Source organism: Nasonia vitripennis, chromosome 5, assembly GCF_009193385.2.
Source record: "Nasonia vitripennis strain AsymCx chromosome 5, Nvit_psr_1.1, whole genome shotgun sequence".
Taxonomy (NCBI): Eukaryota; Metazoa; Arthropoda; class Insecta; order Hymenoptera; family Pteromalidae; genus Nasonia; species Nasonia vitripennis.
This window is the reverse complement of record NC_045761.1, coordinates 18685785-18698559: the sequence shown is the minus strand read 5'-3', so window position 1 is coordinate 18698559 and position 12775 is coordinate 18685785. Positions and strand designations below refer to the sequence as shown.

The 12775-nt window shown below is 35.7% G+C and overlaps 1 protein-coding gene across 5 annotated transcripts; it reads left to right on the top strand.

Moving 5' to 3' along the window:
• The first annotated feature begins 9233 nt into the window (after nucleotides 1-9233).
• On the top strand, nucleotides 9234-12759 carry LOC103315670. 5 transcript variants are annotated; one of them, XM_032600968.1, is made up of 7 exons: nucleotides 9236-9608; nucleotides 9722-9831; nucleotides 9897-10083; nucleotides 10758-11006; nucleotides 11288-11622; nucleotides 11711-11923; nucleotides 12008-12759. In XM_032600968.1, exons 6-7 carry the CDS (start codon nucleotides 11779-11781, stop codon nucleotides 12643-12645), a joined length of 783 nt encoding a protein of 260 aa, XP_032456859.1. In that variant the 5' UTR covers nucleotides 9236-9608; nucleotides 9722-9831; nucleotides 9897-10083; nucleotides 10758-11006; nucleotides 11288-11622; nucleotides 11711-11778; the 3' UTR covers nucleotides 12646-12759. The 5 variants fall into 5 exon arrangements, with proteins under 5 accessions (XP_032456858.1, XP_032456857.1, XP_032456856.1 ...); XM_032600967.1 differs by having other exon boundaries at nucleotides 9234-9608; nucleotides 9928-10083; nucleotides 11711-12759; XM_032600966.1 differs by having other exon boundaries at nucleotides 9234-9608; nucleotides 9905-10083; nucleotides 11711-12759.
• The last annotated feature ends 16 nt before the right edge of the window (nucleotides 12760-12775 follow it).

Below are 12775 nucleotides of genomic sequence, written 5' to 3'. Positions count from 1 at the left end.
TCTCTCGTGCGTTGAGCGTGTAACATATACATATATACATATCGCTCTAAGCGTGCTATTTGTTGAGCATTTATATTGTTTCTTTTTTCATGCAGCACGCTCGCGTTGGGCCTGCTGCGTTGGTGGGAATGCGTTTTAGGGGCGTGTCACGCTTTTTTATGACATTGGTATATTTGTGAGTAGAAAAAACTCATATCACTTTCAATATCACATTCGTTTATCATGATGAATTATCGAACTCGTATGTCTTTCATGATAGACAGCATCGCAGCCAAATTAATCTCGAAGAAAACAAGTAACTTAAGAGCGAGCCAACACGTACAATGCTATTGACTATTGGAATTTTGGGATTATCCCACTGAAAGGGTCACATTATTCTGCTGGCAAGTCTTTATAAAATTACGTTGTATTTTCCAAGATTGCGCCATTTTTTGTAAGCGATATCGAGAAGTGAGATATGATTATGAATTCGACAGAAAGTTTGGTCGAACTAGTCGGTGTCAGTTTAAGACCGCGTTCTGAACGAATCAGTCCATTGAACGGACTTGTGAAAGTTGAAAGAAGAACTTCAGCACAGTATGATTTTCAAATTCCGTGAGTGAACATTTTTATTGGCAGTTTTTTCTATGTTCTATTAAACTGAATTTTTTATTTTTATTAAAGGAAAGGCATCTGCAGTAATGTTCGAAATTCTCAGAAGTTTGACATACCTGATCCTGCTTTGCACATGGAGCGTTTGCGTACTAGCTCAAGATTCAGCTGAGCACCGTTTTTAAAAAAAGTTCACCACATGGAAATAACATGAGCTCGTACCCATTGATGACGATCTTCACTTTAACAAAATTGGAGATCGTTTTTTTAATTATGTTTGCCAATATTCAGAAGATTCGAATTCGAAACTGTGCAATGTGACAGTGCAAGGCTGGTCGGTCGCGAGCGGTACCTATATGACGACCTGCGAAAATTACAAACTATCCGATTATGACACGAGAGTTGTAAAGTCATATCTTATATCAGACAATATTATTCATTTTTATTAGGAAAAACGATGTTTTATACATCCCATACTGAAGGAATTGATATTATGCATAAAAATAACAGGTTAAACCTAAACATTCTCAATATGAAGAACTGCACAACCATGGCTCATATTCAAATTGACAAAAAACTAAAGGAGATTGAAGTGAGGGACAGTTTACCAATATATTTTGATAAAATGTTTAAAATCCTCGTGTTTAATGAAGAATATTGCAATGGCATGCCATCATATATTATATCTTACGACTTTAACGGTAGACAAATCGGCAATCCCAAACCTTTTCTAAAAGAATACAAACAGGGCCTTTTATTAGCAGACGATCGTTTGCCAGATGCCGATTATTATTTATTTCGTTGTGAGGATATAACAAAGAAGTGTCTAGGTTACGAACTGAAATATATTAATTCATCCGGGAGTAGCAAAAAGCTAACAACCGCGATTGAACCAAGAAAATTTAATTCTCCTCGCGTAATAAGTTTTAAAAATAATGGAGAATTGTTTAGCATTTGTCAGTTTGATCACTTGAACTTAAAATAGGTATCCTGTCTTCAGTTTGATTCTCAGACAATGAGAATGAATGTAACAATAGAGCTTCCTAAGAAAGCTGGAACTATCGCCGTTCATAACTTAGTAGGTGGAGGTATGTTGGTGTGGATTATTCATTGTGACTTTATATCCGATGATTTTGATATTAAGGGACAACTAACAGGCTGCAAAGAATTCTGGATTCAGAGGATCAATGCGACTGAACATAAAGAGGCGTTGGTAATCGATAAATTTGATCCTGACTACGCTAATTTCGATCCATCCTACCATTTGATCATAGAAAACGAGCAGGGTGAATTTTGTTTCATCTCATGTGTACGAATGAGACAATGAAGCTATAATGATAACCAGCAAACTATGCTTTACAATAAATTATGTATATCTAAGAAGTCGATATTAAATAAATTGTAATGAATATCGCAAATAAAGCTGCACTGTAAAACAATAAACTGATTGACTTTTTAATTATGGCCACATGTACAGTTGCGCGACTAGTTTCTTTTTTTAAGCTTTCGTATTGTTGTCGAACTCATTTTGCTTAAGTGGTCAACTTTAGTAGAGCGTAAGATATGCCTACTTTGTTAGTACGAAGCACGTGTCTCTACATAAAATTATATTGGGAAATTCCCTCGACGATACACACACACACACATACACACAAATTGCATTATTTTTTAAGATAAAGTGTGACGTATTCCCAACATTATTTTCAACAGACGAAACAGGTTTATCCAGTAGTTTTATTCTTTTTCTTTTGGATTCAACGTAACGTTTTTGACAAGAAGGGAGATATGATTATAAATTAGACAGTAAACTCAGTTGAACTCTAAACGGTCAGTTGAAAGCTGTATACTTTTTGAATCTCATAAGTATCGGCGAAATTTTTACTGACTGCTTCTGTTTGAACGAAAATTTTAATTTTTTAAGGCATTCTAAATTGCTCCAAGTAGATAAGGCAGTAATAATTCATCTGCAGTAATGTTTTTGATTCTTAGAAGTTTGACATATTTGAGCCTGCTTTGCACTTGGAGTGTTTGTGTAATAGCCGAAAATTCAGTCGTGCGCAGTTTTTCGAGAATATTTACTACAAGTAAATCATCATCAACTATACAAAGTCGGGAGGCACCTCTCTTCAACAAAAATGGAGACAGTTTTTTAAATTACACTTGCCAACATGAGGATGATTCTCACCCACAGCTGATGTGTAATGTGACAGTAGAAAGTTGGCCATTTGCACGTGGCACCTATTCCACAAGCTGTGAAAATTACAAATTATCTGATGATGGCAAGAAAGTTATTCTATTTAAATATTTTTTGTCAGACAACATTATTCTCTTTGTCTTAGCAAACGAAGAGATACAGCGTGAACTCTATACTGGCAAGACTAATATGGATAAATATTTCAAGTTGAAACTAAATATTCTTGATATAGACAATTGCACAACCATGGCTGACATACCGATTATCACAAAATTAAATAAATACAGACTGAAAGACTTATTACCGCTATCTTTTAAAGAAGTTTTACAAATGCAAGTTAGAAATGAAGAGTATTGCAATGGTATGCCGTCGTGTAAAATATTTTATGACTTTAACGGTAGACAAATCGGCAGCCCAGTACCTTTTCAAACAGAAAATTATGAAAACATTATCCCAGTATCTGAACACTCACCAGAAGCCGGTTATTATTCGGTTAATTAATATGCCCTCTGCGATAATCACTCAAAGGACTGTCTAGGTTACAATGTGATATATTTTAATTCATCTGGAAGTAGCAAAAAGCTGATAACTCAACTGACACCAACCGTATTGGATAATCCATTGTGTTATAGTTTAGCAAATAACGCTGTACTCTTCAGTTTCTACAATCTTGACAAATCGAATTCGAAGGTCCATTGTCTTCAGTTCGACACTCAGTCAATGAGGATGAATGTAACTATAAAGATGCCTAAGAAAGCTGTAGCAGTATCAGTTCACAACTTAGTTGGTCGAGATATGTTTGTTCGTTATTCATTGTGACATTGCATCACAAGACTTTTTGAGAATCGCAACAGGCTGCAACGCATTTAGGATCCAGAGGATTAGGGCGGATGGACGTAAATACAAAGCGTTGATAATCGATGGATTTGAAACTGACTATACTACAGTTCATCCAATTTTTCGTTTAATAACCGAAAATGACCAAAACTAATTTTGTTTTATATCATCTTGCAAAAGCACTACCTTCAATTTTATAACGTACTTCAATATTTCACGTTCACCCTGGATTAGAGAGTAGTTAAACTCTTTCAAAATTCCATTTTCAATTCACCTCGAGAAAGCAGCGATTACACGAAAAGTACACAGCTAATCGTCTCTTCCCGAGAACTACATAGCGCGCGCAAGATTACGCCAAGTTACTAGAAGCCGCGAGAGTTCGCTCCGTCGACAGTGTATATATGTAAAGGCGATAAAAACAAAAGCTTGTCGCCGCTAATCAAGGCGCCTTACGCCCCGCGACTTAATCCAAGCTTAACGCGGCCGACTTAAATATTCCTTGTAAACTTCCGCGGCTAACGCCGGAGATTACCAGATGAACGTCGGCGGCAGAGTGGAGCCAAGACGAAGGGCTCAAGACTGGCTTGAGCTAATATTCGCTGCTGGAATAAAACTTGGGATGTAGAGACATCGAACGACTTAGGCAAGTACTTAAGGTGGGATTCTGGTGTTTTTTGACCAAAAAATCGAAAAAATTTTTATTTCTTTAAAGTGTTCTAAAGAATGCGTAGAATCTAGTATCAAGTTCCTTTTATGGGAATAAATTTTATATACATGAAAAGCAAGCTATAGAAGTTTAAAAAAAATAATACGTTTTTCGATTTTTTAATAAAATTCTAAATGTGTGCATTCTAGTGCATAAATTGCTACACATTTAATTTTAATATTGATTTTTAAACGACGAATAGGTAGTTTGAATGCAAAACGAAAACGTAAGTATCATTTTATCCAATCGGCCCAGTCTGTGAACCCTGCGATAGATGGCGGCACAAAAGTTTATACGGTACATATTTTTCTGCTGTACGAGTCTATATTTGTTACATACTTATATACCATACATGTAAACAAAATATATGTATATGCTAAAGTTGTAGTTGCATAATTTATAATTTATTAATTTATAAATTACAACAATGGATGCTATACATTCAAAGTGGCGTAAACCGAAGCTAAAAAAAATCGTAAAAGTGCTACGTGTGCAGCTAACCTAATAAAAGCTCGAGCAAATGTAAACAAGACTGATCAAAATAAAAATGCAACAAAAACTAGTGTTCCAAATCGTAATTCTCTCAGTGAAAAACCTTGCACTAGAAGCGTTTCTAACAATACAGTAAATGCTATGCAAGCTAAACTGCAAGAGTCAGCAACAACAAGAAAATTGGCGTTTACTGATATGTTAAAAAGTTCAAGTGATGTTGATGAGGAAGAAAACATGTTTATTAACATAAATGTTTTTAAAGTTATAGCTGACAAGACGACATGTGAATTTTGTAAAACAAATTCAGTGAATTTTGAATTAGGACAGCGAAATGGTTTTGCTGTGAATTTATTGTTTATTTGTAAAGTTTGTGGTGAAGTATGTGTGGATACATTTTCAAGCTCACGTACAGATCCTAATAACATTCGTGATCAATGAGATCGTAGTGCAGTCTTTTACAAAAGTAGGATTAGGAATCGCTGCTCTTCAGGATGTTTGTGCTTCTGTAAATATGCACTGCATATCCACTTCGTCCTTTTACCGTCACATGGAAACAGTGAAAAGTCAAGCTATACAGCTAAAAAGAGAAGTTCTTTCAAAGAGCAGAAAAATTGTGCATCAAGTTCATAAAAGTTTGAATCCAGATTTATCATCTTAAAAAGTGATTGACATTCTTTCTTCGTACGATGGATCTTGGCATAAGCGTGGGTTCACCTATCTTTATGGATTTGGTTGCGTTATTGATGTGATGACTGGTCTTGTTGTCGACTATGAAGTGCTTAGTAAATATTGCCACATGTGCATGATTACTGAAAAGGATTTAGGATCTGACTCTCCAGAGTTTGATATTTGGTACAAATCACACAAAACTTCAGGCAATTGTAATAAAAATTATGATGGCTATTCCGGCTCCATGGAGTTAGCCATAGCTGAAATTCTATGGCGAAGATCTGTGAGTGATTGTGAAATGAGATATATGACAATGCTATCTGATGGTGACGCTAAGACATTCAATCATTTATCTTCACTTAATATTTATTCGGATCTATTAGCGAAAGAAGAGTGCATCAATTATGTGGCTAAACGCTTGTCTACAGCTTTAAGAGAAATAGTAAAAAGTACTAAAACAAAGGGGATAACACTTGGTGGAAAGTCAGCTGGAGCGCTGACCAACAAAATGCTTGGCACGCTTGCTGGATATTATAGGAATGCTATTGTTCGCAATAAAAACAATGTACGGGACATGCAAAAACAAATTATGGCTACTTTATATCATTGTAGTTCCACAGATAAAAAGCACAATCATTCAATGTGTCTTCAAGGAAAGCAGTCTTGGTGCTTTTACAAGCGTGCTGTAGCAGAAAAAAAAGCCGCATAGTCATGCAAGTGTTTTTGAATCAGGTTCCCTGGTAGAAAATTAATGGTTCGAATTTGCTAAGACCTTTAGACTGAGCTAACTGTTTTAACGGTTGTCAAGCTAAAATTTAACAAAAAATGTGCATAAGCTTCTATTACAATAAGCGATTATTTAGCGGTTTTCTAAACGGTTCATTGGCGTTATTGGTTAAATAAGCCATTGCTAAGCCATTGAACCGTTGACATTTCTACCAGGGTTGTTGTAGAAAATATTCTACCAATATATGAAAGATTGTCAAATGAAGAATTATTAGTTCGGTGTACACAAGGACTTACTCAAAATGCCAACGAGGCTATACATTCAGTGCTGTGGAGAAAGTGCTCCAAAAATAATTCTTCATCAAAAACTAGAGAGAAATTGCTGCAGCTCGTGCAGTTTCTGAGTATAACCTGGGTCGTCAAAGAAGTGCTGAGATACTTGCATCAATTACAAATAGTAAGATGACAAGTCACGCAGAAAAAATTACGACTCAGAAGGATAAAAAAAGGAAACTCTCAAGTGACAAGAAACATGAACCAGAATCTAAAGCTAAGCTGCAAGAATTTAAAAAAAATATGGCAGTAAACGACAAGAGTCATTAAAAGTACAATCAGAAGGTGTTACTTATGGTGCCGGATGTTTCTAAGTGAGTTCTAAAATTTTATATAAATTTTATGATAATAGTATAAATATTAATCAAGAGAATTAATAATTTTATATAGTTTTACAGGATTACAGGATTTGAGATTATTATTATCTGATGACTGAGATCAGACTGATGCTTAGTGAGGTTATGTAAATATAAAATAAGAAGATATTAATGTTAACATTAAAAACCAAAGTACGGATGATTATGAAATCATTTTGTAAAGATTTATGTACAGTGAAATAGATTATTTATAAAATATTATGAATAACAGTACTTTTTTACAAAAACTTCATTTTCTCAGCTTTAAGTTTTGAAATATTCAAAATGCATTCTGCGCAATGCATTTCCATTTCATGATTCCAGCAAACTACGGTGAATTCTTTGATATTTTAACAGCAAATCATAGTGATTACATTTTTATTATAGCCCATATTATATTAATGGCAAATCCAGGTACATCAAAATTTATTGTAATTTAACTCACTTTATTATTAATTTTATGCATTCAAGTGACATATTTATTTATAAAAATAAAAAAATTTATTTGAAAATCTAATCACTGTAATTCTTTCACATCGGCTTAAAGATTACACTCAAATTTTCTGGAATCATGAGATGCAAATGGGTTGCGCAGGATACCTTAGCAATATAGCTAAATTATAATAAAAAATTCTGCTTCATCTGCATTATCCAACTAAATATTAGATAAATTGGGCTGAAAATTTACATAAAATCATATTTTGTTATATATATATATATATATAATGAGGTAAAAATCTTAGCTGACTAGATCTAAAGGGGAAAAAAAATTGAAAACACCAGAACCCCACCTTAAGATAATCAAGGCATTAGGGTTGCATGCGCGGTTGAAATTGGGTGCGAAATATTCCTCACTGTTTTCGAGAATATTTATAAAAAAAGAGATCCAACCTAAAGCTTCGTCGTAAGCAGGAGGGAAGCGCGTGTGCAAGCTCTCCTGAAAAACCGCGGCCTCGAGGGTCCGAGGGTATAAAGACGAAGCCGCGAGGAAAAAGAGCCTCTCGCAGACAAAAGACGTAGAATGCCCCGTAATTAGCAGCGACGATTCGCGAGACTCGGTATGTAAGGGATGTAGTCGAGTGTGTCGCGGGGATGGAAAAAAAGTGAACGCGGATAAGTAGACGTGCAAGATTATGGTCAGACGGGAGGAGGTCACCTACACTCTACCTGCAGTTCTCGCTATACAAGTTTTTTCTTAATTTTCAAATTCCTCATCAAACGCTATCAGGACAAATAACCGAAAGAGAAATTTAACAAGAAAAAAAATGCAAGAGGGACACGCAGAGAGCAGGCAAATCAGTAAAAAGCCAGCAGAATTCACGCAGGCGGCCGCAGCAGTTGATACTCGAAAGAAAAGCAGACGGTAAAAGTGCAGGAGACAGAGACGGAGCCATATATTAGAGCTACAGCACAGCGAGGGGGTAAAAGAAAGAGAGAGAGAGAGAGAGAGAGCGAGCGAGAGAACACGAGTGAAGTGTGTATGTTTTGAGAGCGGTATTATATCGAGCATAAAGAGCGGCCTCGTCCCGAGGGGGGCGCGTGTACGTAGAGCCAGCCCCGGCGTATAGTAGTCGAGAGCTCACCCTCCCCAACTTCGGGGGAATTCTACCCCCCGCCGCTGCCGCCGCTGCTGCTGCTTGCTTCCTGTCTCTTCCTCTCTGCCGGCCGTAGTCCCATAAGCTCGGCCGAGCAGGTTGATAATCTGCGCATAATACAAAAACTCACTCTCTCGGCCCGTTCATTCTTCTCTAAACCACTTCAAATCGTTCGATGCGGAGCGCGGGAGGGGGGCGGGTGAGATGCGCGCGCGTTACGCACTATAGGCGCAACCCCATCGAACCGTCCCCGGCCGTTATCTGATTAACGCTCTCCCGCCTCTCGAATCCCCTTCAACTCCTCACCCGACGACTCTACTTATGCTCTTCCATCCTCGCTACTTTATGGGCGCGGTGCGATGGGACACGCGCAACACATTTTTTTGCTAGGACGATTTGAGCTCTGGATTTTCAATTTTGGCTGAACTTTTTGAAATTATAAGAAGATCGTAAATTGGACTTGAATATGTAAGAGATTTTGACGAGGATGTCGTTGAATTTGAGATGAAGTTTCGTTTATTCCAACCGAAGATTTCTCGTTGAAAGTGCAAATATCAAAATTTATTTGTTTACTGTCTTTTTGCATTACAGAATTCGCTCGCTCAATTTGTTTATAACAGATGTAAAGGATACCAATGTAATCGCAAATTCAAAAACGCATGCAAGCTTTTGACACGCGACACGCGCGTAATCATTTGTCTCCTTATCCACATCTCTATATCTGCATCTCCATCACCTCCGCTCTGACTCTCGGATTTCGGCATCAAATACTGCAGCTTCACGCCCTCGATGTATATCTATAGGAGAGCGGGGGACTAGGCTCGTAAACGGCAATGTAAAGATACGAGAAGCGAGAAGTGAGAATGAATAAGAGAGCAGGCAGGCAGTTAGTGTGTATGTGTGCGACGGTACTTACATTACAATCAAAAAGAGGATTAAATTCACGCCGTGGGAAAGTTTCAAGTTGAATCGAGGGGACTCTCGACAAAAATTGCTCGTGCCTCTTTTTGCCCGCTTCGCTCTAATCGCATATCCAGAGGAAGCAACGTTTTCGCAAAATGAGAAGAATTAATAAAATAAATTAGAAAAGTTGACAATAAGTCTTATTTGTAAGATTGTTTTAATATTTTCTTATTTAATATGTTTTTACATAATCGACTACAATATACAATAATATGACACACGTGCGAGTAAATAATTAGATTTTCTCGGGAATTTTCAGTTTTTATTAGTCATGTGCTGATGCCGAATTTCGTCATGTTAAGTGAGAGCAGCGCCCCTAGCGGATTTGCAGGTGAACCCTCCACGATCCCCCTTTTGGCCGTTTGAATGGTAAAAATATAGCATTTTATTATTTATACGTTTTTCTTAACCAAAAAATGTGAACAACATGAAAGTTAATAAGTGTCACGCGCCAAATTGCACCAGAAAATCATCGGATATTGGAGTAGCTCTAAATAAAATTCCGAAAGATTCTGATATTAGAAAACAATGGGTCTAGAGCTGTAACCTAACCAAAACAGTTGGGGAGCAAAACAGTTATCTGCAGCTGTGATCGCTTAAAAAAAAAGGAATATTTTTCAAGTAAGCATTATTATTGTATAATTTATAATATATAAAATAATAATGCTGCGTGAGAGAGAAATAGAGATAGAACAAGCATAAGTGAATTGTGTAGTAAAGATATGTTACACAAAAAAAAAATCTGTTATCTTTAATGAGAAATGATTAGGACCTAATTGCATATATGGAAGTTTCTTTTCAATTGCTGCACAGTTTAATGAATTTCAATTTGAGAAAAGCGACTATCAAAAAAGTTCTCTAATACATTACAGGAAAGAATTGTGCTGTGTTGGTGCAAACTACGTTTAAATTTGTCATTTAGATTTTTGGCCGTTTTTTTTTGGATTAATACGGCAAAGTTGTTCTAATAATTTTTTTATAAAAGTTTTTATAAAATTTTATAAACATGTGACTAAAAATAAATTGTACATAATAATAAACAAATAACTACACATACATATTTTATTTCTGATATAATATAACTTTATTAATATCACTGTAAAATATAAAATTATATTTTTAAGAATAAGTAATACTCTTAAATTTTTATTCAACATATTGCGCACTTATAGTACGTAATATCATTAACTGTCTATAGTTATTGATTACCTATGTTTTTGAGAGAAAATAAACGTTTTCTTTCGACATTGTAAAGGTCACACATTTTACTCTGAGCATTTCAAAATTTCAAACAGGTGTTCGGAGGATCATGGAAGCTTCACCTGCAAATCCAGTAGATGGCGTTGCTCTCGCTTAACATGACGAGTTTTTTTCTCATGATTATAAATGTGACCTATACTCTACTATCTCAAAAAAGCGAAACAGCCTTATCTTTCGTTGTGCAAGACGTTTCTGGTGAAATACATCAAGAAGTAGTGAGAGTTGCTTTTAGTTCGAATTTCAAGAAAATAGTTTAGCGGAACTTATAAACTTTAGCAGTACAGGTAACGATTTCTATACACATATAGTACTGAAATATGGGATAGTTTTAGCAATGATTTAAATTTTAAAGCTTCTTTAATTTATTACAAATACTTAAAATGATACAAGTAAACGCTTAATTATAACAAAAAAGACACTTTTGACTTATATACTATTAATGCTCCTTTAGTACAAGTATCGCTTCAAGAATATTCATCCTATTATGTCTCTGCTATATTAAAAATTCAAATTTGATTTTTATGTCTTAAAATCTGTTTCCTTCGTGTTCTTTTTTTTGTTTCAGAAAATCAAGATATTGAAAGTAACAAAGGCAAACCATCTGAAATAATGTTCTCAATCCGCAGACTTTTGGCAAGCTTAGCTCTGCTCTGCACTTGGAGTGTTTTTATATTAGCCCAAGATTCAGCTATAAGAACATTTTCAAACAAACTGACACTTGAAATGAAAAACGTATCCTCGACACATTATGATGAAAATATGGAAAGCAAATTGAATAATCAGAAATATCGAGACTATTTATTGTATTCCGAGTGTAGCGACCAGAAACTAGATTCAAATTTTAAATCATGCAATGTGACAGCGCGAAGCTGGCCTCTACCTCGCATCAGCGTTTTGGCTGTGTGTAAAAATTACAAAATTTCTGCTCCAACTCAGGACATCTGGCAAATTAATTGTCTGTCAAAAAATATGATTCTCTTCGTTGTAGGACCTCGTTATCATCATCTGGTTGTAAAGCCTCATCATGATTATGAGTTTAATATAAATATTCTCAACATGGAAAATTGTTCAAACGTGGCCAACATTCCATTTACATTGAAAGTAGAAGACGAGTACTACGTGTTTTGGTTTTTAACACAGTTCGATGAAACTTTCGAAATCGTGGATAAAAATAAAACACACTGCAAGGGTGTGTCATCTTGTAAGAGAATTTACGACTTTAACGGTAACGAAATTGGTGATCCTAAACCATTCAAAATTCAAAATAATGCAACTTATTATCCAGTGTCTCGCGAATCATCAGACAAAGGTTATTATGCGTTACTTAGGAAAGTAGCACAATCACGGAAGCTTGAAATTCAATTAATCTACGAAGTGCAACGTGTAGATGCATCCGGCAATAGCAGAAAACTCTTGACTATGCCACAAGAATACGATTTTAGAGTCTTCACATTTCCCGACGACATGGCCGTAGATGTACGTAATGAGCTTTGCACTATCTGTGGTAGACATTTTAATGATTCTAGAGATCTTTGCTGTCTCCAGTTCGATACTCAGGGTATGAAATTAAACGTAACTATGGAGATGCCAACGTATGGCAAAAAACTCGCCATTTATAACTTAACTGGTGGAGGTATATTAGTGGTTTTTGGATTTTGTTATAAAGTTGACAACATAGTGATAACCTCGTGGTTAGAGATCGTTAAGTGCAGTGAGTTCCAGATCCAGAGAATTGGTGCAAATGGTCATATGTTCAGTCCATTGATAATCGATGGATTTGATGAAACCGACTTTTCTAAACTTTCTCGTTTTCATATGCATATCACAGAAAATGATCATACTGACTTTTGTTTGACATCCGTTGGACCAATGCAGCCGTCTAATACATCTACAAGTGTATATGAGGCTTTTTATTACAAATGATGTATACCTGAGAAGTGGACTGAGAAAAATTGATAACAATTCAGAAAAATTAATGTGTATCGAAAGAATATCAACTAAGCGAATACGGTGAATAAACGTCTACACAATACATTATGCTTTATTTTGTTTT

Bases quoted from the DNA above. Each gene is read 5' to 3' on its own strand.
- LOC103315670 (XM_032600967.1), top strand. From the start codon at position 11,779: ATGGAAAATTGTTCAAACGTGGCCAACATTCCATTTACATTGAAAGTA.